At 32.4% G+C, this 25,855-nt stretch overlaps 1 protein-coding gene and 1 long non-coding RNA gene across 2 annotated transcripts in view; one reads left to right on the top strand and one right to left on the bottom strand.

Moving 5' to 3' along the window:
* The first annotated feature begins 4,970 nt into the window (after positions 1-4,970).
* LOC143249925 (uncharacterized) lies at positions 4,971-24,705 on the top strand. Its single transcript, XR_013028041.1, has 2 exons — positions 4,971-5,713; positions 24,386-24,705. It is a non-coding gene; the product is annotated as an uncharacterized LOC143249925 (long non-coding RNA).
* Positions 13,015-25,855, bottom strand: part of LOC143249921 (FAST kinase domain-containing protein 3, mitochondrial-like) — a 29,021-nt gene continuing 16,180 nt past the window's right edge. The window contains 4 exon segments of the mRNA XM_076500532.1: positions 13,015-14,269; positions 22,823-22,892; positions 23,899-24,024; positions 24,368-24,502. Of these exon segments, the coding sequence (XP_076356647.1) occupies positions 14,050-14,269; positions 22,823-22,892; positions 23,899-24,024; positions 24,368-24,502 (551 nt within the window). The 3' untranslated portion in view covers positions 13,015-14,049.

The following is a 25,855-nucleotide window of genomic DNA, read 5'->3' as shown; positions in this document are numbered from 1 at the left end:
TGTGACCAACGTAACTCGAAAACAAAAGTACCTAAAAACATGAAAATTTGCACACATACGAAGTGTGCCTTGGGAGTGTATATCTTTCTATTATTACTTTTCCATGTGCTCGTGCGTATCTTTTTGTGAGGCAAGCGCGCAAAAATAACATAGAAAAGAGTATGTGACTATTATAACTCAAGAGTAAAGAACCTAGAAACCTGAAATTTTGCACCCATACTAAGTGGACTTTGAGGGTGTGCGCCTAAGTATCATTACCTATCCATGTGTGTGTGCGCATGCGTGTGCGTATATTTTTTACTGAGGTATGCTAGCGAAAAACCACAGAAAAAAGTGATTCCTTATATTACAAATAAAATCACAGACAGACAGATACACACGTATACCATGAGGGTGTATATATATATATATATATATATATATACTTATCAGTATTATATTACTTAGCTTCTCCACGTGCGCCACGCGCGCATGCGTATCTTTTAAATAAAGCAAGATAGCGAAAATCAACATAGAAAATAAGTGATAATAAGAGTAAATATGCATTTATTTTCCACAGTAAATATATGAATTATATTGTGTTATGTGGCGTGGCATGTGTATATTTTTTTATCAGTTATTTAATTATAGATTTATTTTTATATCAATGACATAACTTTTCACTTGTTGTTATAAGTTAAATTATCGTATTTAAGTTAATTGGTAAGATATCTTTAAGTTGTATTTACCGTTTTCAGTTTGTCAGCTCAACCAGCAAAGAAACAAAAACATTCAAGTGGAAGGAGTAGCAGAGATTTTCAAGAATCGCGGACTGTAAGATTTGATCAAAAGTGGTGATAAAATATTATCTATCTTTTGTTCTGTAACAGTGATGTGCAGGACTTCCTCTGTAAAGTAGCATTATGAAATATATCGTAAACGGATTTATGATAAGAGTGTACAAGAGCAAAAAGAACACATTTCTCAAGAAATCAGCAACAACAACATGAAGACAAATGTTTTGATGAAACTTGTTTCACGTAGTTCCAACTTCGTTGCTGCGTGTTTTAGGATGATTTCAAAGAATACTGCTTAACATGGAAAACCACTTAGTGATGAGGAGTGTATTAAAGAATCATGCTTCTTTGTTTTTTGACGGTTTTTCAGAAAAAAAAATATTCAGAGCATTAAGGAATTGTCAGTAAATAAAAACACAGTAAAAGACAGAACATAGAAACAAACACAACAGAATAGCTATCAAAAGATATTGGTTCATGTAAATTCCTTTCCATTTGTCTTGATGATAGCACTGATGTTACATCATCAGCTAGGACAGCCATTATTATCCGATCTTGTAGGGGTGATAAAATCTCCGAAGAACTGGTTAACTTGGTAACTTTACTTGAACATGCCAAAGGGGCTGAAATATATAAAGCAGTAGTAAACTAATTATCCAATCGGCAGGTTGACCTTTCAAAAATAGTTTCCGTGACAACTGATAATGCACCCAGCATGATTGATAAAGAAGCAGGTTTTGGTAGGCTTTCATTGTATTATACATAAGAAGGCTTTATGTGCAAAAGCTGGCCTTAAGGAGCTTGCAAATCTGATGGAAATTGTAACCAAGTTAGTTTATTTTATTTCTGCGCATGCTTTGAAAAAATTACAATTTCAGAATTTACTGAGAGGTGAATTCGTTGTACACAGGACTACTTATGTACGACAGTGTTCGTTGGCTGAGTTGAGGTTCTGTCCTTAAACGGTTTGTTGAATGTTTTGATGAAATTCGTCTGTTTTTGACAAATGAAAAATTTTCTTGTCAAGAATTATGTGATGTTGTATGCATTTTTAGATTGATGTTTTTACAAATTTCTCCACACATTTAAATGACTTGAACATCAAATTACAGGGATCTGGCAAAACACTTGATGTTACGTTTAATAACAAAAACTTTTGAAATCAAATTGAAAAGTTTTAAACGTGATGTTTACAATGGCACTTTTAAATATTTCCAAAACCTAAAACACACATTCGGAGCACAGATGTTGGAATTCATGAGAAACACACATTCGGAGCTTCCAAATGTAATTTTCAAGCACCATTAATTCAACTTTTGAACATTTTTTTAAAGATTTAATAAGCTTAGGTTATTTGAAGAAACTGTAAAATTCATAAAGTATAGATACAGTAAAACATTAAACAACTTGAATTTGGAAATGTTGCAGTGGATTGACTTGGATAATTTTAAGATGCAACAAATGATTTACAAAGCAGCTCAATTTGGAGGCAAGAATTTGACGATATAAGAGCTGAACTACAAGATATTGAACGAGATCGGTTAGTGACCAGAATAGTGCAAAAAATGAGGTTCTGAAACTCTGGAATTCTATTACTGAAACTTTTGACTGTTATAAAATTGTTACAATGACAGTATTAACTTAATATAAAGTATCTGTCATCGCTGATGCAGCATAAAAAGTCTCATTAAGAGTAAAATATGCTTACATAATATTAACCAAAGTTTATCATTTCACAAAACGCTTTGTTAATAGTAAAATAATGAATAAATAAGCAAAATGACTCCTCCTTTTTCATTAAAAAAAGTCCATTATTATTGTTACTAGTTTATTAATTGTATTTCTTATGAATTACTACACTTATTAATATGTAACTCCTAAAGTTGTTTTATTTTAAATTATTCAGAATAATAATAAATGATAATCTGATCTTCACAATTACCATTGGCACGCGAGAGAATTCTTTTTAGAAGATTATCTCCAATTTGGGCACACACTCTCAAAACGTGTCGCCAACCCTGACCTAGAGGAATTGAACCCTTTAGTTTAGAGGTTTCTAAATCAGTAGATTTTTGGCTGTCTAACCATGGCCTTCAGTGGTACAGCGGATATCTGCGGGATTATACTGCTAGAAACCGAGTTTCGATATCCATGGCAGGTAGAGCACAGATGGTCCATTGTGTGGCATTGTGCTTAATTACAAACAAACAATGTCACACCGTGGGAAGAAAAGAAGGTAGCATAGAAAAAACAACAACAAAAACGTAACTTAATACCTTGTATATTATAATACGCAAAATATTTTTGGAGAAAATGTGCATTTTTTGAAGAAAATGCGTGAGAACGTCAAACTTGCAACCCAATATATTGTTTGAGCTCGGTTTTTAATATTGTAATTTATTAGCTTAGAGGGCGTAAGACTCCTAAAAAGTTCAAAGTTTTGACATAAAGTATTTTTCTCCAATAGCTAACACGTTTGTTGTTTTTTAAATTTCGCGCAAAGTAACACAAGGGTTATCTGCGCTAGCCGTCCCTAATTTAACAGGTGTAAGACTAGCAGGAAGACAGCTACTCATCACCATCCACCGCTCACTCTTGGACTATTTTACCAAGGAATAGTGGGATTGACCGTCACATTATAACGCACCGACGGCTGAAAGGACGAGCATGTTTTGTGCGACGGGGATTCGAACCCGCGACCCTCACATTACGAGTCGAACGCCTTAACCATCTGTCCATGCCGGGCCAGTTAAAACGTAGACTGCAAGTACAACATTCCGTAATGCGTTGTTAGATAACTTGTTGCAATAAGATAGCAAGTTGTTTCAAGACAGACAGCGAACCAGTCAGTACATTAGCCATCGTGTAAAACTGATTTATGTTATTTTAAACAGTAACTAATGTTTACAGTAGTTTATACAAGTGTTCAAATAGGTAGAAATATTACACAAGGAAATAATTTATTATCGTTAAATTTGCAATAGGTTATAAAAAAAACAATAGCGAAAAAACAACTTTACAACAGTTGGTTTTGGAAAAGGGGTATTCTCTGATGTAAATAAAATAACAGTTCTAATATTTGAGATGGAAATTTTGTAGATGACAAAAACGAGGTCAATGAATGAGGCAGAAAGTGTAAAGAACATTATAACACTAATGTAGTTGAAAACGATTTATTAGTTAATGAGCCCATTATAGTCTGGGACAAAAACAAAAAAAGGCTTAAGGAAAATTAAAAAAAAAAACAAAAAATTGGTCTCCACATGTCCTGAAGTTGTTATGTGAACTACAAGGATTGAGAACCTAAATACTTAAAAAATCATGAGGCTGATCACAGGCAACATCGGCGGTAACTTCACTATTATGAACGAAAGCATGATTTGACTGTGAAGTTTTTAAAAAAGTTTTTTGTATGAAATGATTTGTTACAGACATGACAGAAAATAAGCATTTATGGAACTTCCTTCCGTGTGTTGTTTTTAACTATGAGTCCTCACAAGCAGTAAGATGCACTTGTACAGAAATAGTACAGCGTGCAAAGTCAAAGCCCGGCAGCAGTCAACGCTTTGGAAAATTACATTAGTAATTGATAAAGGTTTTTAATGTTTTCTAATTAGCTAGAAAAACGTATATTTACCTGATTTATTCCATCATCGCTGGTATCTTTTTCGTGATGACTTATGGAAAAACTGTGTTGTAAAAAATAAATGTAAGGCATATTCAGCTACGAGAAACTAATTATTTAACATAAGTTATGATAAATTTGGAAAGTGATTTCTAGTTAAGCCTTAATAATATCTGTACTTGCCCACATCTTTCAATATTCTTCCATACAAAGCACGTCTCAGCTACCGGAACATCTTTGACCAAATGTTAAGGGTATTCCAAGTAGGTAAATATTATTTTAAAATAATGTGGTAATAATATATTCTAATATGTAGTAGAAAGCTAAAATTCCCGCAGAATGCAGATTCAAAACTGTTTCACAAAGAATATAAATAACACAGAAACTAGAGACAAACGAGAAAACAAGTGTAATTTTAAACATAGATTATTTAAAAACAAACACAATGTTCTGTTACCAAAACTTTCGAGGCTTCATCGATATATATTTTGACTGTTGGGATTGGGTAAAATCGAAAGCAAAACAATGAAGGGCAGGAATTCTGAAGATATTCAGGGAAAATGTTACTTTAACTTGAATAATGTTATATTTATACTAGTTATGATAGCGTAGCATTCATGACTATTTCAGTCATTGCAATAACAACTCAGTTTGGCAACTTATAATACATATGTTGAGAACATCTTATTAAAACAATGTTAAACTCTTGTCACATTACTCCAGTCCATGTTACAGTTAAATCCCACTGGTGGGTTAGTGCGACAGACTTTGGATCTGTAGTTCTGTGGTTCATGCCCAATTATTAACACAAAACAGTGCTTCCTGTACTTTTAGGCTGTATGTGCATTATAATATTACTGGACTTAGTATGATACAATGATTAATGTACCAGACTGTGGACTGGAAGTTCCATGGCTTACATCTCATAAAAGTAAAATAAAAATAAAAATTTTTCTCTACCTTTTGGGTAATGCATGCATTATAAAAGTGACAGTCATGTCCAATTATTGGGTTAAACCTGTACTAAGCCAAACTAATATAGTTCACATCATATTACCACCAAAAATGAAGCTTTGCTTTAGCTCTGCACTTTGGTTCAGTGGACATAGAATGATGGTTAAATCCCACTATTTGGTATAACAAGAATTGCCCAAAAGATGGCAGTTAAGTAGCTGTCTTTCTCCAGACAACCACTTCAAATTTAGGGAAGGCTAATGCAAACAACTTTTGTAACTTTGTGCAAAGTAACAAATAAACATGACCTCTAGTGACTGTCCAAGACCAATTTCTGCTGTATGCAACTAATGTACAGGTAAGAATTTGACAAGTTAAAGTTATCTATATCCCATAAAGAACATTTACCTCAATACAGCTTGAATGAGTATATTTATCAAAATAGTTAAAAATGAATTAATAACAAAGTAATTAAATTTATTATATTCTTTCCTACCTCATCTCAAAACACGATCAGTCTGACACTAAACGTAAATCTTAAAAATAAAGTCTACAGCCATGATTACTCCGAACATGCTGCTGTATAATGCTGTACTCAGATGACAAAACCACTGGTGACATTACATTCACTTTATGCTGATAATCATATTAGGTCTCAGACAACAGTTAAAGGACAACCAAAACTACTCAGTGCAAAATATTATTAATTCACTAGTTGAAATTTAATAAAAATGGAGAAAATCCTGAATAAAACTAATTAGTAGTTGAAACAAAAACAAACGGTATATACAGTACTTAAAAGTTAAAGAGAAAGCAGTGAAAAAACAAAACAAAAACAGTTTGAAACATACAATAAGACTAAATAGTTAAAATCAAAATAACTGGAAATAATATACATAAGATAATTATATTGCTGAGCACAAACAAAAATTAAACACAGCAGAACCAGAAATGTTCAACAAAATGTCCAAATTAATTGCTAGAAGGGAGTTTAAAACACGAAATATACTTAATAAAACAGAACTTATAGTTGTAGAATAGATATAAATTATGAAAACAGCCAGTCAGAAAACTACACTTTGAACATGAAAATGTAAAATTACAGTATTTGGAAATTAAATAAAAATAGCAACATATATTTGGCAAAATATAAATATATATGTTACAATCAACACATCTGACAAAAAAGAAATTAATAAAAATCATAGGGAATAATGTAAAATAATAAAACCATAAAGGCTGGATGCAGAATATTTATCTGTCTAATTTATATATACAGTGAATTGTGGTGTCTGTCCAAACATTCATATGTGCATGCAGGTAAAGCTCAACATTTGCTTTTGATATAATGGTGGAACAGACATGAATAATGTTGATACCAAATGTTATTTCACAAACAGGATATTTTACACTAAATTGTTAGAACTAAATAATACTATCATTCACATTTCATAATGTCATGCAGCTTAAATAAAAATGTACATTATCATACGTTATCAATTAGTGGCTCTCAGCTCAATAATTACTTTTCATGATAGGTATTATAAGTAGCTTAAAGCTTTGGTTCAGAGTAAAACAAAGAAATACAAATAATTAGCCTTTCTAAAGTTCATAAAATAATTTATATTGATAGATTAATTTAAAACTTTCTTGTCATTGGGGACAGGTACTTTTACTTGTAATTACGTGGTAGACAGGCACTTGCAATTACGTGGTAGACAGGCACTTGTAATTACATGGTAGTACTAACAACATTTAGAGCAATAATAAAAAAGGAAAGTTTGTATCCAGACAGAAAAACCTTCTGATTTTATATTATATTTAACTTTATTAGTTCCTGTTTCATATGTTAAGTGACAACAGTCATTAAAATAACAGTAGCTGTGTTAGACATAACTTACAGTATGTTTAACATATTGCTTTCTTTATATTACATTTAATGTTCTGAAATATTGACCTTGTACTTAGTTTTTATCTTCATAAATGTGACATTTTAGCTGCACTCTCAACGAGGTCTTCCAACTTGAATTCAGACTTCAGTAGTAATTAACCTCAGATGATACACTCTTCTAAAGTTACACTCTCAACGAGGTCTTCCAACTTGAATTCAGACTTCAGTAGTAATTAACCTCAGATGATACACTCTTCTAAAGTTACACTCTCAACGAGGTCTTCCAACTTGAATTCAGACTTCTGTAGTAATTAACCTCAGATGATACACTCTTCTAAAGTTACATTCTCAGAGCTCTTCAATAGGTTTTAATTGGTGAAGGGACTTTTTTTTTTTTTATGGAATGTTCCTCCCACACACAGATATAATAATGTTACATCATGACAATACTTAAAGCCAACAACTAGCATGATGTATGTGCTGTAAGTAAACTTTATTATATCTTTACTGATACTTTAAATAACAGTATTGGTTATAATGTTTAATATATTGGGTTGAGGAATAATTCGCGAGCGTTTTTTCAAGTTAAAAAACTATATTCATAAATGAAACGCTTTCGCAAAATATTTCGTGTCATTTGGTAGATAATTTTTTGCTCTAATAGATGGTGTGTTTGATTTTCATATGTCTTTAATTTTTGCTTTCATTTTCAGCTCATAAAATGGAATGTCAAGTGGACAAAATCGAGCATTTTCGACACCATCTGCTTTTCGCATTTAATTTCTTGCAATTTTGTTTAAAACAATGCATACTATATACCTAGGTATTACATGAAATAAAGTATCATAATAAATGTTTTGGGTGTAATGTGTTCATGCATTGAAGTGTTGTATAGTCTTGCATGTAATGCTTGAATGAAATTATTTAAAAACGCTCACAAATTATTCCTCAACCTAATAGTTAATCTATTAATTTTAATTCTGTTTTTCTTATTATTACATCTATTTTACAGATTAGTTTTGTACACATTTAGAATTAATCCAAGTCTTATAAACTCAATAAACCTCATATTACGTCACTGGGATTACAGCTGAAAATCATTAGCATTAAAGTTACTCAGCTGATGAAATTATGCATTCTTATCATTACAAGGAACATATATTTCATTAGCTAAATATTATATGATTGATTTTTAGTTTTGCTTTAAAATATTGACAGTTGATTTTAATGTCCTTCCCATATTTATTGAAGTTGACAGAAGAATAACATGCTTTAAGGCAAGTCTTCAAACATTAAATTATCTAACAGCACTAAAACCTTCTTTAGGTCACTAATTAAATCCATTTCCATGGTTGTCACTGTCAACTTTTTGTGAAAACCACACTTTACATAAAAAAGCCCTGATCATCCAAACTCAATTACATGACAGTTTTGCAGCTTACTATCAATCGTCCAGACATATAACAGTTTTAGAGCTATTTGTCCTCCAGACTATGTCTACACCCTGAGAAAACTTGTTTATGTTTAAAGTCCCTAAAAACATCCTGCATGTACCAGTTGTGATTAACTGGTTGCAGTAAAATAGTCTCATGAAATTACTTAATGTATCCAAACAAGGTTTCCATACAACAGCTCTGTCTGGCATCAGATCTACAAATGGCTTCAACTGTGCATTTATCTTAATAAAGTATTACTTTAAAAAAGTAATAACTAAAAACAAGTAAGTTTTCAAAGGCTGGATGTATGTGTATAGTTATTGCTGTCAAAAAGTGCTACAAAAACAATTGTTGTACATTCTAGATGTATGGTTCAGAATATATATATATATATGGTTACAATATGATGCAAAAAAATAATACACTTTTATTCATTAAAGCTACAAATGAAAATATCTTTACCACAGAAAAATATGCCAGTCCAAGTATTTCTATCACCATATATTAAATTTTTTAGATGGATACTTTAGTATATTTATATATATGTGTATGTATGTATATTAGCTTGTTATAAACTAAAAACAAGCTGAAACAAAAATAAATTAAAACATAAAATGTTGCACTAATTAAAAAGATCCCAGGGTACAAGCAATAATGTGGGATATACAATGCACCATAGGTTTTGGAGCTGACTGTTGAAGTAGGACCAACATTACAGTGGGGATACACTGTCTATCAGTCTTAACTTCCATTTGCCAGTCTCACATAAAGAAATATAGCAGCAGTAGATATAGAAATATCTGCTTGCAGATAGCTGTGGAAAAGTGACTGCTCTTGAAAGAAATAATTAATTGAAAAATACAAATAAGAAAAATAAGGTATTACCATCTGGAGGTAAGCAAGTTAAAAACTTACCTCTTGAAGTTAGCATTCCAGCTCTGTTTATGGTAGAAAGGCACTAACTGATAGAACAGAAGACGAATTATAATAGTATGAAGCATCCCATCCAGAAAGCTAAACACACTTGTATAGCTCCAAACTACCACCAATTTATTAAATCTACTGTGACTACCATGCTCTAAACAACCCTTTATATCCAGCAAGGTGTAAATCCACGTAAAGTAGTGCCAAGTTGTTAAATGACCTTATTCATAACTAAAAATAGTTAAGAAATTTTATCTAATTTTTATTTCTTTATATTTATTTAATACATTCTTATATTTATTACAGAATAGTTTAATAGTTTCTTTATTAAATACATTAACTATTAATTTTTGTATCACTATTTCAACATTATTAATAAAATATTGTAATTTTACAATATCTGAACAACTGTGAAGTTATAATGTTTATAACAGAAGGGTATGGTACATTACTATTAAAAGGGGGTAAACTACAAATTGGAAAGGAAAAATATTTTCCTTTATAAAATATTTACATTGATATCATTATCAATTAATTTAATTTCTAAATCACGTGTTTCTGCGTTACACGTTGAAGCATTTAATTTCTAAATCACGTGTTTCTGCGTTACACGTTGAAGCATTTAATTTCTAAATCACGTGTTTCTGCGTTACACGTTGAAGCATTTAATTTCTAAATCACGTGTTTCTGCGTTACACGTTGAAGCATTTAATTTCTAAATCACGTGTTTCTGCGTTACACGTTGAAGCATTTAATTTCTTAATCACGTGTTTCTGCGTTACACGTTGAAGCATTTAATTTCTTAATCACGTGTTTCTGCGTTACACGTTGAAGCATTTAATTTCTTAATCACGTGTTTCTGCGTTACACGTTGAAGCATTTAATTTCTTAATCACGTGTTTCTGCGTTACACGTTGAAGCATTTAATTTCTTAATCACGTGTTTCTGCGTTACACGTTGAAGCATTTAATTTCTAATCACGTGTTTCTGCGTTACACGTTGAAGCATTTAATTTCTTAATCACGTGTTTCTGCGTTACACGTTGAAGCATTTAATTTCTTAATCACGTGTTTCTGCGTTACACGTTGAAGCATTTAATTTCTTAATCACGTGTTTCTGCGTTACACGTTGAAGCATTTAATTTCTTAATCACGTGTTTCTGCGTTACACGTTGAAGCATTTAATTTCTTAATCACGTGTTTCTGCGTTACACGTTGAAGCATTTAATTTCTTAATCACGTGTTTCTGCGTTACACGTTGAAGCATTTAATTTCTTAATCACGTGTTTCTGCGTTACACGTTGAAGCATTTAATTTCTTAATCACGTGTTTCTGCGTTACACGTTGAAGCATTTAATTTCTTAATCACGTGTTTCTGCGTTACACGTTGAAGCATTTAATTTCTTAATCACGTGTTTCTGCGTTACACGTTGAAGCATTTAATTTCTTAATCACGTGTTTCTGCGTTACACGTTGAAGCATTTAATTTCTTAATCACGTGTTTCTGCGTTACACGTTGAAGCATTTAATTTCTTAATCACGTGTTTCTGCGTTACACGTTGAAGCATTTAATTTCTTAATCACGTGTTTCTGCGTTACACGTTGAAGCATTTAATTTCTTAATCACGTGTTTCTGCGTTACACGTTGAAGCATTTAATTTCTTAATCACGTGTTTCTGCGTTACACGTTGAAGCATTTAATTTCTTAATCACGTGTTTCTGCGTTACACGTTGAAGCATTTAATTTCTTAATCACGTGTTTCTGCGTTACACGTTGAAGCATTTAATTTCTTAATCACGTGTTTCTGCGTTACACGTTGAAGCATTTAATTTCTTGATCACGTGTTTCTGCGTTACATGTTGAAGCATTTAATTTCTTGATCACGTGTTTCTGCGTTACATGTTGAAGCATTTAATTTCTTAATCACGTGTTTCTGCGTTACATGTTGAAGCATTTACTTTCTAGATCACGTGTTTCTGCGTTACATGTTGAAGCATTTACTTTCTAAATCACGTGTTTCTGCGTTACATGTTGAAGCATTTAATTTCTTGATCACGTGTTTCTGCGTTACATGTTGAAGCATTTACTTTCTAAATCACGTGTTTCTGCGTTACATGTTGAAGCATTTACTTTCTAAATCACGTGTTTCTGCGTTACATGTTGAAGCATTTACTTTCTAAATCACGTGTTTCTGCGTTACATGTTGAAGCATTTACTTTCTAAATCACGTGTTTCTGCGTTACATGTTGAAGCATTTACTTTCTAAATCACGTGTTTCTGCGTTACATGTTGAAGCATTTACTTTCTAAATCACGTGTTTCTGCGTTACATGTTGAAGCATTTATTTCTAAATCACGTGTTTCTGCGTTACATGTTGAAGCATTTAATTTCTAAATCACGTGTTTCTGCGTTACATGTTGAAGTATTTAATTTCTAAATCACGTGTTTCTGCGTTACATGTTGAAGCATTTACTTTCTAAATCACGTGTTTCTGCGTTACATGTTGAAGCATTTACTTTCTAAATCACTTGTTTCTGCGTTACATGTTGAAGCATTTACTTTCTAAATCACTTGTTTCTGCGTTACATGTTGAAGCATTTAATTTCTTAATCACGTGTTTCTGCGTTACATGTTGAAGCATTTAATTTCTTAATCACTTGTTTCTGCGTTACATGTTGAAGCATTTAATTTCTTAATCACGTGTTTCTGCGTTACATGTTGAAGCATTTAATTTCTTAATCACGTGTTTCTGCGTTACATGTTGAAGAATTTAATTTCTTAATCTAAATCACGTGTTTCTGCATTAGATGTTGAAGTATTTAATTTCTAATTCTGCTGGATAAATAATGTTGATATTATTTATTTCAGGATTATTTATACTAATTAAATCATCTATACATCTGTAAGTTAAGGTAAAAATATCTGGATTTGTACTGTTTTCAAAAAATATATTCCCATAATAGTAAAGATATAAATTTGTCATACAAGTAGAATTGTTAGCTCCAATTGGAACTCCCGTTACTTGTTTAAAAACCTGATTATTGAAAAATATATAAATTATTGTATATACAGAAACTTTTTAGAGCTAAATTTTCTCTCTTCCAGCTATATAAAAGGATAACAAAAGTGTTCTATTAATGTATTTAAAACAAAGATTAAATCTTTTAATGTGGTACAATGTGGTAAAATTAAAATAAATATTTTAATATGGGTTGATTAATTTTGATTTTCCATAAAGCATGTTTTATTGTTGTTTTTTATTAATGCTCAAAATTTGTAATTTTATCAAGTAAAATATTAAATTATTTATTCTTAGCGATGAGAAACTTGAAATAAAAATGTGACTTAGGAAGGTCAAAATGTTCTCTCATTATCAATAAAAGTATTAAATACCCATACCAGCTGTTCTGAAATACATTAAATAATTTATTTAAATTATTCTTAGATATGTAATGTTCTTGTCGATTTTATTTACATATTCCACAATATTCTCTTTTTTAATTAATAATTTTAATACATCTAAAATAAACAAAAATAATTAAATTCCACCACAATATGAGGCTTATTTTATCTCCTTTGCACTTTATTTTAAGAAACTTTAAAATTGGCAGAACCATTCTGTTGAAGTAGTGATAACTAATCAAACAGATTAGGTCACTACACCATTTTTCCCTCACTGAAATTCAAATTTTAGCAAAGAAAATAAATTAAGAAACATTTACATTTGATTTTTCCATCATATCTTAAATATTTTATATCTTACATCTAAATAAAACTGCCGACATAAGGGTAGAGAAAACAAATCATGTTCAAATATTTGTTAAAAGTTAAAAAATTCATTTCCTATTTTACACTGTTTATGAAAAACATTTTTCAATACTCTATATAAAGATTGTTTCAGAGTTTCACAAAAAAGCTACACAAATATTATCTGTGAATAGCTATCTCTAATTTAAAATTATGGAGTAGACGGAAGGCAGCTAATAAACAACAAACATTCTACACTAGTTGTTAGACTATTTTTTGATGAAATAGTAACATATTACCATCTATTATTTATCCATTGTCCCAGAGTATTATGTATGTTTTGAGGTGATCCATAGCTCTAGTTTTTGAAGTCACAGTTTATAAAGTATTAACAACTAAGTCATTCCTGACCCATCTGAAGATAATTAAATAAAGTGGATAATATATCACACGATATTTATTTTACTTATTGTATAACACCAAAAATCTGAACATTAATAATTTAATTGTAAGAAAAGTTTTCAGTCCTAGAATACTGCTATGAAAATTCTAACTTGTAAAATCTTAGTTTAATTATCTATGAAATTATAAAAAGCATATATCTGGATGCCTAAAAATTTATTTTATTTAAAAAGAAATTTATATTTACACATTATAATTTCTAAAATATTTACATTTAAAGTAACATTAACAAAACTAATGTTTTGATGATAAAGAACTAAAAGGAAATACAAGATGCTTCTTTAAATAATCTAGCCTTTCAGGCTGAGAATTCAGCCTGTCTAAGGCCTCATAATTCAGATGAATGACTTCGTAACCAAGAAGATGCAGGTGACGCTCCCTCATGGATTGTGGGCCGATAAGATGATCAGTATTTAGACAGTAATGTTCTGGTAAATGTACAAGTACAGCAACTCTAAAAAATATAAAGTTTTAAATATATAACAAAATATCTTTCAAAAGCTGTCAGATAACCTACAAAAGAGATTATACAGTCATTACTGAAAAACCTGTAAGAAAACTGAAGTGAGAAACTAGAAACTGAATATAAAAAGTGTTTTAGAGTGGGTTGATTACATTAACTAATATATATATACAACTTCATTGGGTCTAGCTAAGTCTATAGAGATTGATTTTCTGCTCAACAAAGTACTTTGCTTGGTACCAAGAAGAGAAAACCACTTGTAAAAAATAAGGTTCAGAATAAATTCTCCAAGTGGATGGTTAACAATTTCAAGATAACATCTATATTCTGGTTCCAGACTTGCTCATTCTCTGTTAACTGGTTCTAAACTAACCTGCACCATGTAGCTGTCCTGAAAAACAAAACTGACCTTATTTTGGTTCTTATAAATGTATTTTACCATTTGTGGTTTGAGTTTTACTTCTTATTGTATGTTTCAGTTACAAATCAACCTTTCTTCCCTCACTGGTCACAAACCCACTTTTTTCCCCATTAACTCAATGCAGATTAAATAATCATTTCTCTAATTTTAAAGTTGCTATCTTTCCTGCACAATGTTTCCATACAAACTCCTTTCTCTATGAGCTGACTCAAACTGGCCTACTTCACTAGATGATGGTTCCAGACTAGCTCCAAATAATAGTTCAACTAACTTGTTGCTCTGCAGGATGACTTCACACTAGTGCCTTTTTTTTAAAAAATGATTGCACTTAAAGTAATTAAAACAAAAGTAACAGACACATATCCTAGTACAAAGCTTATTGAGAGACTAAGGGATACGCACGGTACATTGTGATTATGGTTGCCAGTGACAACTGTCACATTTACCATGAACAGTTAGTGGAAAATATTGGAAATCTTTTTCAAACTATGTACAGTTTTCTTTCAAACCTTTAACTATGTAAACATACTGCTTTAAATAGAAAAAGTATTTCTTTTTCATTTCTTTCATTATTGTTATTATGAGATAAAGTACAATTGGTACTAGTTACTTCTTCAAAATTCATCTTTCTAAAGCCACAACTGGAGCAAGGAAGACAAGAACAATAATTTGTAACACCTACTTTAACTTGTTCCTACTTTTATCTTAAATATTAACATAACAAAAATAACAACCTAAGAAACTTGTAAATAAGCTTTTTATCCAGCAATAGAAAACAAAAGCTTAATGTAGATTAATAATGGGGAAGTATATTAAAACTTTACTAATCAAAAGGTATAATCATGCAAACCTGAGATTTAAAGATGGCTAACAAACCAGTTCAGAGTCAGATTGTATGAATGAAAGAAGCAGATTGGCAGAAGAGTAATTGTAACAGACAAAAGATACATGTACAGTAGTGGTGCACAAACAGACTTCTCGTAACTGTTGGGGGCCACAAAAAAGTGAAGATTAAAATCGTCCCACAGTTGTTTCACACAAGATGGACATCATATTTAAAAACATACAATTAACGATTACATCAAAGAGTTTGCACATTATTCTAAGAAATGTTACGATAAGTCAACTATCACAAAGTCAGTGCGATGGTGCCGCATCCATCGACGAGCTTAGAAATGTACAGCTTGATGTTTGACGTTGAAAGATGCAAGACTCCTTCCAGATGATCATCAGCCAGCTGATTGCAAGTGTTGGTTTTGTTCAGTTTCATATGAGAGAATGCCTGTTCGCAACAGTATGTGCTCCCAAACATGCTGGTGTGGACAAGTGCATTCTCTTTCAGATTAGCAAATGTATCAGGCAATATTTTATAGAAGTCAAGCAAACTGTTTTCTCAGTAAATAGCATGCAGTTCATCAGATGCCTGGAGATCAGTAAGTTCGAGCTGATATTCTGCTTATAAGTTATCCACTGACACACTGAACAGATCAGCAAAAAGTTTCATCAACAATCTGCATGGGTCAAAGTCATGAAACTGTGAGTTGAAGGTTTGAATCAAGGTATCTAGCTTTCCAACATAAACTTGTGTCAATGTCCTGATTCTTCTGTAGGTGTGACTGAAAAGTGGGAAAGTGCACGAAGTTGCCCGATGCTGCTGGAACAACTGCAACTTTGTCCTGAAAACTGAGATGTGATTTGTAAGCTGATAGACAAGCTGATTTTTGCCTTGCAACTTCACATTCAGATCATTCAAGTGTTGTGTATGTTGACCAGAAAGGTCAAATCAGCTTGCCATGCTGGATCAGTCATGGAAATAACTTCTGTGTCTGTTCTTGCTTCTGAGGAATTATATCACCTCATCAATCAACTCCCAGAATCTTCTGAGCATTTTACCTCGACTCAGCCAGTGTGCGTCACATTGATACACAAGGTCACCATAGTCTGAATCAATTTCTTCGAGAAGACTTTGAAACTGATGGTGATTGAGCACTTGTGATTTGATTAAATTAATGGTTTTCGTCATTAATGCCATCAGTACCTGAAAACGAAGTTCTTTACTGCACAGGTTCTGTTGGTGAATAATACAGTGCAACTTCACCAACTGTCTGCTTTTCCCCAATGCTTCATCAACAGTGCTACCAGCCCGCTACTTTCTCTGGTCATGGCTGGTGCTCCACCACTTGTCACACCAGTTTCGTGAAATCCAATGAAACACTACTTCACAGTCATACTGTTTCCTCAAATAGAGCAGACCCAGTTGTCTGACCCTTCATGGAACCCATGCCGATTAGTTCCTCTGTGATATCAAACGATGACAACACAACACGAACAAAAACTAGTAGCTGTGCTGTTGAACTGATGTCAGTCGACTCGACTGCTGCCAAAGAGAAGTAAACAAAGTTGACTGCTTTATTTGTAAGCTGCCTTGTGAAATTCTTCATTGAACTGTCATACGATTCAAAGCCACTGTCTGTAGCTTGCAAACTGCTTCCAGATGCAACTTTTCCGATGCAATAATCATACATTGCTTGACAAAATCACCATCAGTGAACGGTCAACCAGATTTTGCTAACATCAACGAAATATCGTAACTGACCTCGAATGCTGAACCTAAATCTGCTGACACCTTTGAGAAACCGTTCTGCTGGTGATTCAGCAACCACCACAGAGATTCAATTCAAGTTGTTCGTTCATCACTGACAATGTTGTGGAAATCTTTATGCTTCGGCTAATAATGACGCTTTATATTAGATATCTTCGCCACTGCTACTGTCAAATGACACAGCAGACAAATCATGTTCTTCTGTTGTTGAACAAAACAGTATTGTGCAGTCCAATCATCATGAAATTGCTGGTTTTCATTGTCAACTCTTCTTTTACGATTAGCTGCCATTTTTCTTACGAAATAATATCAAAATGGGGTTCGTAAGTAAATCTCGCAGAACAATTGGAACGCATGAGATTTCGTAATTACGGAAATATTACGTCATTGCGCCAATGATTAAATGCTTATGCATTAACGAGATTTGCTTATTAAATTTTCTTTATTGTTGGACACAAATATGGAACAATCCAGTATCTAATCTAATGCATATTCTTCTATAGTGCTTAATCTTCATGTAGACTCAAACTCTATGTTTGACTTTCCTGTTGGACATTGCAGGCCACTCGTCGACTCGTAGCGGGCCGGATTTGGCCCGTGGGCTGGACGTTGTGCACCACTGATGTACAGCATCAATGGCATTTCTTCTACAGTGGAGACAGATTAATGCTCCGAGTGTGGGTGGGTCAAAGTGCAAATGTGATGACCTCTGTCAAAGTTACATTGAAAAGATAACTAAAAAGTCATAAACTTCCTTTAATAAAATGCATTTTTTGATAGGTACTTCCCTCCTTTTACAAGATCTTGTTCACTGCTGCCCTTCATATACAAACTTACATATGCCACAAGCCATCTGTTTACCCCTGTTGGAATAAAGAGATTCTAATTTGTCTCCATGTAAATCCTTGCATTTCATTTAATCAACAGGAGCATAGTTCACTTACATGATGCACAACTCCATCTATGCATCTATACTGAACTGTCAACTTTGAAGTTTCACAAAAACTGGAAGTACCAGAACTGCAAGCAGTGGGAGTACCTTTTGAAAATATAATCTTCAGTATAGGAAAACTTTTACTTCCAATGTAATAGTTCCCTCCTCTCACATGATTAGCTAGATCCCAGAATGATTAGAAGGGACCAGTGCAAAGGAAAAACAGATGGATTCTTCAAAAGCATCCAAAGGATACCTCTTGCCATAGATGAGAGTCGGATCAGAAGATCTGAAGAAAGTGACCACATCACTTCTGAGCCAGATATATTCTTCACTTATGTGTGGAACATATAAATATCAGGGTGGAAAAAGAAAGGAGCACATTCAACTGGACAAGAATGTTGTAGAAAAGTGATCCTAACCAGAGAAAAGTTGGTAAAGAGAGTGCCCCTTGGTGTACAGTGGCTAGGGTGTGGTGGGCCATACTTCGTAAATCAATTAAATCTAAAACCTACTTGTGGGATACTGAAATCCACACAAAATAGGACAACAGTTTCCAAGTGAAGGGGTGAAACTGCATCCTGAGGTCTCACTCCTTTGTGTGATAAGTTGGAGGATATTATGTAATCCACATCCTCAGAACACTACTGTTCTACTTTGCACTGAACAGTTCTAGCCATCTTTGTGTGGAACACATTCACGAGGGTGCCTCCATGATCAACCACCCCAGTAGCTTGGAACTGGTAAATGGTAAGAGCTTCTATATTCCACTAGAAGAAAATGGGAATGAGATTGCATTGGAGAGTAATGAAACATCACCTGAAACAGTGCAATGCATGATCACAAAACCCTATTTTGAAAAGCAGACCATATTGGTTTATTCAACTGGGGTATGGCAGGAATGGACAGCTATCCCCTCTTGCTTTACTCATGCAGTCTATGGTTGGTACAGGTTGGAATAGGCAAATTTACGAAGCAAACTGAACCTCCTCAACTCTCTCCCTGGGTACGTGCACTGAGTACAGATGGATGCAGATAAGCTGTACTATAACTATACAACTGTTTACATCACATGAATAGGAGGTTTAGCTGAACCTCCTCAACTCTCTCCCTGGGTACGTGCAGTGAGTACAGATGGATGCCGATAAGCTGTACTATAACTATACAACTGTTTACATCACATGAATACGAGGTTTAGCTGAACCTCCTCAACTCTCTCCCTGGGTACGTGCACTGAGTACAGATGGATGCCAATAAGCTGTACTATAACTATACAACTGTTTACATCACATGAATAGGAAGTTTAGCTGAACCTTTTCAACTCTCTCCCTGGGTACATGCAGTGAGTACAGATGGATGCCAATAAGCTGTACTATAACTATACAACTGTTTACATCACATGAATAGGAGGTTTAGCTGAACCTTTTCAACTCTCTCCCTGGGTACGTGCAGTGAGTACAGATGGATGCCGATAAGCTGTACTATAACTATACAACTGTTTACATCACATGAATAGGAGGTTTAGCTGAACCTTTTCAACTCTCTCCCTGGGTACGTGCAGTGAGTACAGATGGATGCCGATAAGCTGTACTATAACTATACAACTGTTTACATCACATGAATACGAGGTTTAGCTGAACCTCCTCAACTCTCTCCCTGGGTACGTGCAGTGAGTACAGATGGATGCCGATAAGCTGTACTATAACTATACAACTGTTTACATCACATGAATACGGAGGTTTAGCTGAACCTTTTCAACTCTCTCCCTGGTGCGTGCAGTGAGTACAGATGGATGCCGATAAGCTGTACTATAACTATACAACTGTTTACATCACATGAATAGGAGGTTTAGCTGAACCTTTTCAACTCTCTCCCGTGCAGTGAGTACAGATGGATGCCGATGCACTATAACTATACAACTGTTTACATCACATGTACAGATGGATGCCGATAAGCTGTACTATAACTATACAACTGTTTACATCACATGAATACGAGGTTTAGCTGAACCTCCTCAACTCTCTCCCTGGGTACATGCAGTGAGTACAGATGGATGCCAATAAGCTACATTAGTTTAAGATGCTAAAGTATGAAAACATCAAAGAAAGAGTGCAACACTAAGGTCTCTGAAAACAAACTGTCAAAGGTGATTGTCAGAAATTATGGCAACATGACATAATGGATACAGGAAGAAACAAAAATTGAGAACAAGTTAAACAATAGGCACGTGTCAGTACCTCAAGAAAAAACTGACAAGGTCAGGATTTAAAACCTCTAAAAAGGTGGAGTGTGGACTGATGTAGAAGAAGCTGTGTGAGATGACTAAATAAAAAGTGAGTGAGAAAAGAAAAAAAAACGAATCCTCATGGTGAAAGAGAAAAAAAAAAAAAAAAAGATATTTATGTAATTCAAGCATTGGAGAACAAAAAGTGGGATTATATGAGCTTTAAACAAGAAGAGGGAACTAGAAGGAAAAGCAAGCTCAAAAATAGCATAAATTAAAGTGGTTGAAAGATGGAGTATATTTAGCAGAAGTAGGAAGTTGGGAATTCTGGATCCAAGATTAGAATGGATCCAACCACGTGCTGTATATAGGTAGTAACATCACTAAGTGTTAGAGTTCCCCTAGTCTTCAAAACAATACTGGATGACTCCTGTTGACGAGTGTTGGTATCTTGGGAAATGCCAGAAATGTGGCTTCATAATCCACGTGACTAAAAAAAGACTTTCATACATTGACTTGGTATGACTAAGTCACACAGGTCTGAGTCATTGGCCTAATGACAACACTGGCCAGCCTATACACTGCACTGAAAAATAATAGTTTCAAAGAAACATTATCACAGACAATGGGACACTTTGTTTGTGATGATATTATGTGTTCAAAACTTATATTATTAAATTTTAAAAAGTGACTACATTTTGTTCAACACTAACATTATTTGTGGATAAAGATGCAAGTCCAGATCTAAGTACTATCTTTCTTCTTGTTTTTTATGCATGTTTTATTTATTTTAATAAAAATAACTAAAATGTAAAAAAGTAGAACTGTATTAGGTTAGATGAGAAAACTGAAATGCAAATTACATAAATCATTGATACCATTCAATACTATGTTAACTGTAACTAGCATTAAGCTCTTACAGGGTAACTTACAAGTTATTTACTCCAGTTAAACATAGTTCAAGTAACAATAAAACAATTAATGAAACTATATGTAAGCTGTTATGAGCCCAAGACACTTAAAATAAATAACTGTTCAAATATGAAATTATTCTATTAACAAAAAGGTATTTCAGTTATTTTGAAACAACTCTGAGCCCACTAAGTTGTTGGTTAAGTACAGATAAATTGGAACTTTTAATTCATCCAAACTTTTGAACTTCATATACAACATTTGAGATTAGGCAAAAGAAATATGGACACTTTAAGACAAAATGTATTTTATTCTTAACATAACAAACTCACTTGCACTCAGACTAGTCAGAATCTGATTCAGACTTACTTTATAGAAATCAAAATTATACACACATTATTAAAAATTCAGTTTTTTTTGTGTTCAATGTACTCTAAAAAGGTTTTTAAAAACTTACGAAATTTCCTGAAGATGCATGTATTAGCTTTGGAATTAGAATAAACATTAATTATTATATTTGGATCTGGTTCACTGGATTAACTGGACAAACAGAGTTAAAGGAACAGATCAAGCTGAAGATACGTCACATCAAGTTTTTAACAGAAATTTAAAATTTGGTATTGTGCTTTATATTAAAGTTATCATAAGAAAAACTATATTAGAAATAGTAATTTATGTTTAAAATAAACATAAAAATGTCACTAATTCATAGAAGAATCATGTTTGAACAAAGCAGTGGTGGTAAGCATTTGTTCTGATGCTACTTGCTCATAGAGGATGGTGAAGCCCTGCTATAGGTGGACTGCTATGATTTAATGATACTTAGACTGTGGCAGTACACAGTATGTGGGGAGGGAGTTTCATTCAAGGCTTGTGAAGTAAAAAAACAAACCTTAATTGTAGTGATAAAAAGATAAATGTTTCATATAAAGGTGAGTACACAATTTAACTCCTAGAGGGCTCCATGGTAAAGCACTGGCCTTGTTGGACAGAAGGCAAGAGTTGAAGTCTACATCTTAGCCAAAGATTCAAAGTTCAAATCTAGGTCTCAGATTGAGTGTCTTTTCAAGTGTTGGATTTTTCACAAAAATCTCTCATCTGAGAGAGTATCCTTTTTGCAGATTCCTAACACGATTTATAGAAGACAAATACCTGACACTTTTGGTCTGTGTGTTTTTTTTGTTTTTATATAACTCCTCAATAGAGTGATAATTCAAATCGTGAAACATTTCTCATTACGTGTATTATATTCAAGGAAGTAATGTGCGTTTTGTTTTACTTCTAATGAAGCTTAAGTTGTGACCACTTTAATTTTCTACAGCATATTTCTATTGTACAGAAAATAATAGTTTGTTAGATCAGAAATATTGCATGAATTCAGTAAACAGAAGGCAATTATAAAAGTAATTAGTATCATACACAGTAAATCTAAGTTATTTTTCCCAACTAACCTTTTGTAAATTCCAGAAGGAGAGCACAAAGGTAGTGGATATCCAGCTTTATTCAAATGAAAGAAGTAATCTAGATTCAAAGAAAGAAAATTTATATATTATAACCACAACATTATTCTTTACTTAGCTGACAATTACTTTTTTAAAAATCTGGTATTAAATGTAATAACAAGAGAGATTCATAAACTTAAGGCTTTAAAACAGTAGATCTCAAAGTTGTTTGACGTACAATTACAAGTATAGAATTATGGATTAAACTTGTGTTAAAGTGTAGAGAATTATTTATAACCAATCTTAAAATGTAGAAGAAACATACAACTAACAAATTTAAATAATTACCAAAAATTTACATGTATTTTTACTAGGAGAATGTTTTTCAACTACTGTAACTTTATTAAAAACTCTTCTATCAAACAAGTAACGTTTATGATGTTGGGATAAACTATTTTTATAAGCTGTTGTTTAATTAGCGTAAGCTCTTTTGGGTGTCTCTGAAGAACTTAAGGGAGTTAATGGTACATAAAGCCTTCATATGCAGAACTAATATCCCTGAAGAGGCTTCGAAATTAAAATTTACATATACTTATTATCTCTGAGGATAATACAACTTACGAGAAAGCAAAATATTTCAAGAATCTGAAAATTTAATGATAAAAGGCTTTTCAGAAAACTACATTTTCTGAAACATTTTGGAAAAGTAATATTACACTGTACTTAGAAGATTTATATTTCTGAACAGCTTTTGGTAATTAAAACTGAAAAAAACCTTTTGATGCAGACTTGACACAGAAAACTACACCTATATAGAAATTAAAACACCAGCCATACACATAAGAGAAATTTAAGTCAAAATGTATTTCCTTTACAGTGCTAAGTAGTTTAACAAAACTACTTAGCATTATCAGTCTACAATCAACTTCCTTCATTTACAATTAAAATTTATGTTGACTAATTATAATAAAGATATATTTTTAGAACAATAATACACAGTAAAGTCACTGGAGACAAAAGAAGAGTTCAATATGTTAGTGATGCTACTAATTACAAACTGATGTTGAATATAATTAATATCTCACCTATGATATACAGATCTGACAGTGGGAGTCTGGGAATCACAAAGGAAAACTTAAAACGATCTCCTCCACCTAACAACTCACTGAAGCAATCATTTAAGCTAGTTTTCAACTTCAATAACCGACCATCTAAGTTCAAAATAAAATTTATATAAGTTTAATTAAATATCATCTAAATATTTTCACTTAAATTATAGTTTCATCAGTTAATAATTGAAGAGCAAGTAGTTGCACACCACATTCAACACACGTAATCCAGAGTTAAATTGTTTGGCAAGTGTAATCCAGCTGCATTAATTATTTCACATTAAAAGAAAAGAACTCATGCCTCTCATAATCCAAAATATGTTAATTAGTGCAACATAATCTTTAATCAACAACAGTTGGGACATTTAACTGAAAATGTTGGTCATACATTCTTGATGCACCATATAAAAACTAATTTCACAATTAAATACTAATGATACTTTACCTTTATGTATACTCTTAGCTGACAAGTTCTTTGGAAAAAATGGTCCACGATACTGATGGCATTCCAGAGAAAGAGCAGCATCCAACAATTTAAGCCTTTTATGAGCCCACTGAAGTTCGGCATCAGCTAGAGAAACTACATTATAAAAAAGAGCCAATTGCATATTACATCTGTTAAATATCTTACCACACCAAAAAAATAAACTAACCCATAATACAATTACTGCACAGAATGGAAGCAACAAAATATTGCAAGATTATTATATATTCTTACTTTATTAAATTTTACTTTGTGCAATGGAAAATTGTATAATTTCCCAATAAATTTATTGTACATAACTTTTTTTATTATTATTATTACTTTTAATTTAATTAGATCACTCAATACAGTAGCATGAACTGCATATTCACAAATTTATTTACTGCTTATGCCATGGGATTATTAATTAGAAACAGTTCAATGGGAAACAAAACAATAAATTTAATTAGAGATAGATGTAAGCTATTAAAATCATCCTTAAGCTATTTAAAATAAAAACAATTGTAGTTTTCTGTTACAACTTTGTAGTCATTCTAGAAGAAAAGAGTAATTTATCATTTGGTACAGTTTTGTGGTAGTTACAACATTAGTCCAATCCACTGAGTTCATATAGAATTTGGATAAAGAAAATTACAAATTAACAAATACAGTTTTGATGAAAATAAAAGTTTCAACATTTATTTAGGAGATTATGAGATTAAAGTCTGAAAACTTTGATGTGTTAAAGTATTTTTAACCTTAACATGAAAACCATCTTACACCCAGGACTATCAACATTACTAATTCATTTTTCACAGACAAGTCTTTAGAAAAAAACATCTACATAAGAAGAAATTAATTTTTTTGTGTACAAAAAATCTTCAAAAACACATGTACAGTGTTAAAAGTTATGGTATGGATACTTTTATGGTTATCTAGTGGGAGGAAGGTCAGCCAAAGTTGCTTAGCCTCTACAGAAGGAGTTAACAGTCATTAATGATTTCAATACATCCTTCTTAATCCTTGGGCAAAATTTTTTCTATATTATTCTACTAATACAAAATTACACACAAGAAGTTGGTTAAACTAGTTCAGAAGACTTAGGATAGTTTCAAACTCCATATAATAAGTTAACACTACACAACCATCATACTGAAAATATATGATAAAAACACAAAAAATAAACTTATTTTAAATTTTAAACAAACTACCAAAAACTAGATGTTTGCTTCATTCACTATCAACGATTTCTTGTCCTTTGAAATCCAAGACAACAGCATATGTAAAATCATATATATAAAATGAAAGCCCATCACATGACTCTGACATTCTAATCTAAAAATAATTTACCTGAAATGAATTAGTTAAATAAATGTTACTGTTTTACCACAGAGTTGGGAAGAGGACAATAGTTGGTTTAATATAACAAGTACATTTGTATTTTTACTGTGGCTTTTTTGACCACCAGTC

This window comes from Tachypleus tridentatus, chromosome 4 (genome assembly GCF_004210375.1).
Source record: "Tachypleus tridentatus isolate NWPU-2018 chromosome 4, ASM421037v1, whole genome shotgun sequence".
Classification (NCBI taxonomy): Eukaryota; Metazoa; Arthropoda; class Merostomata; order Xiphosura; family Limulidae; genus Tachypleus; species Tachypleus tridentatus.
Note: the sequence above shows the minus strand (reverse complement) of the source record. Positions and strands in the feature narration are given on the sequence as shown.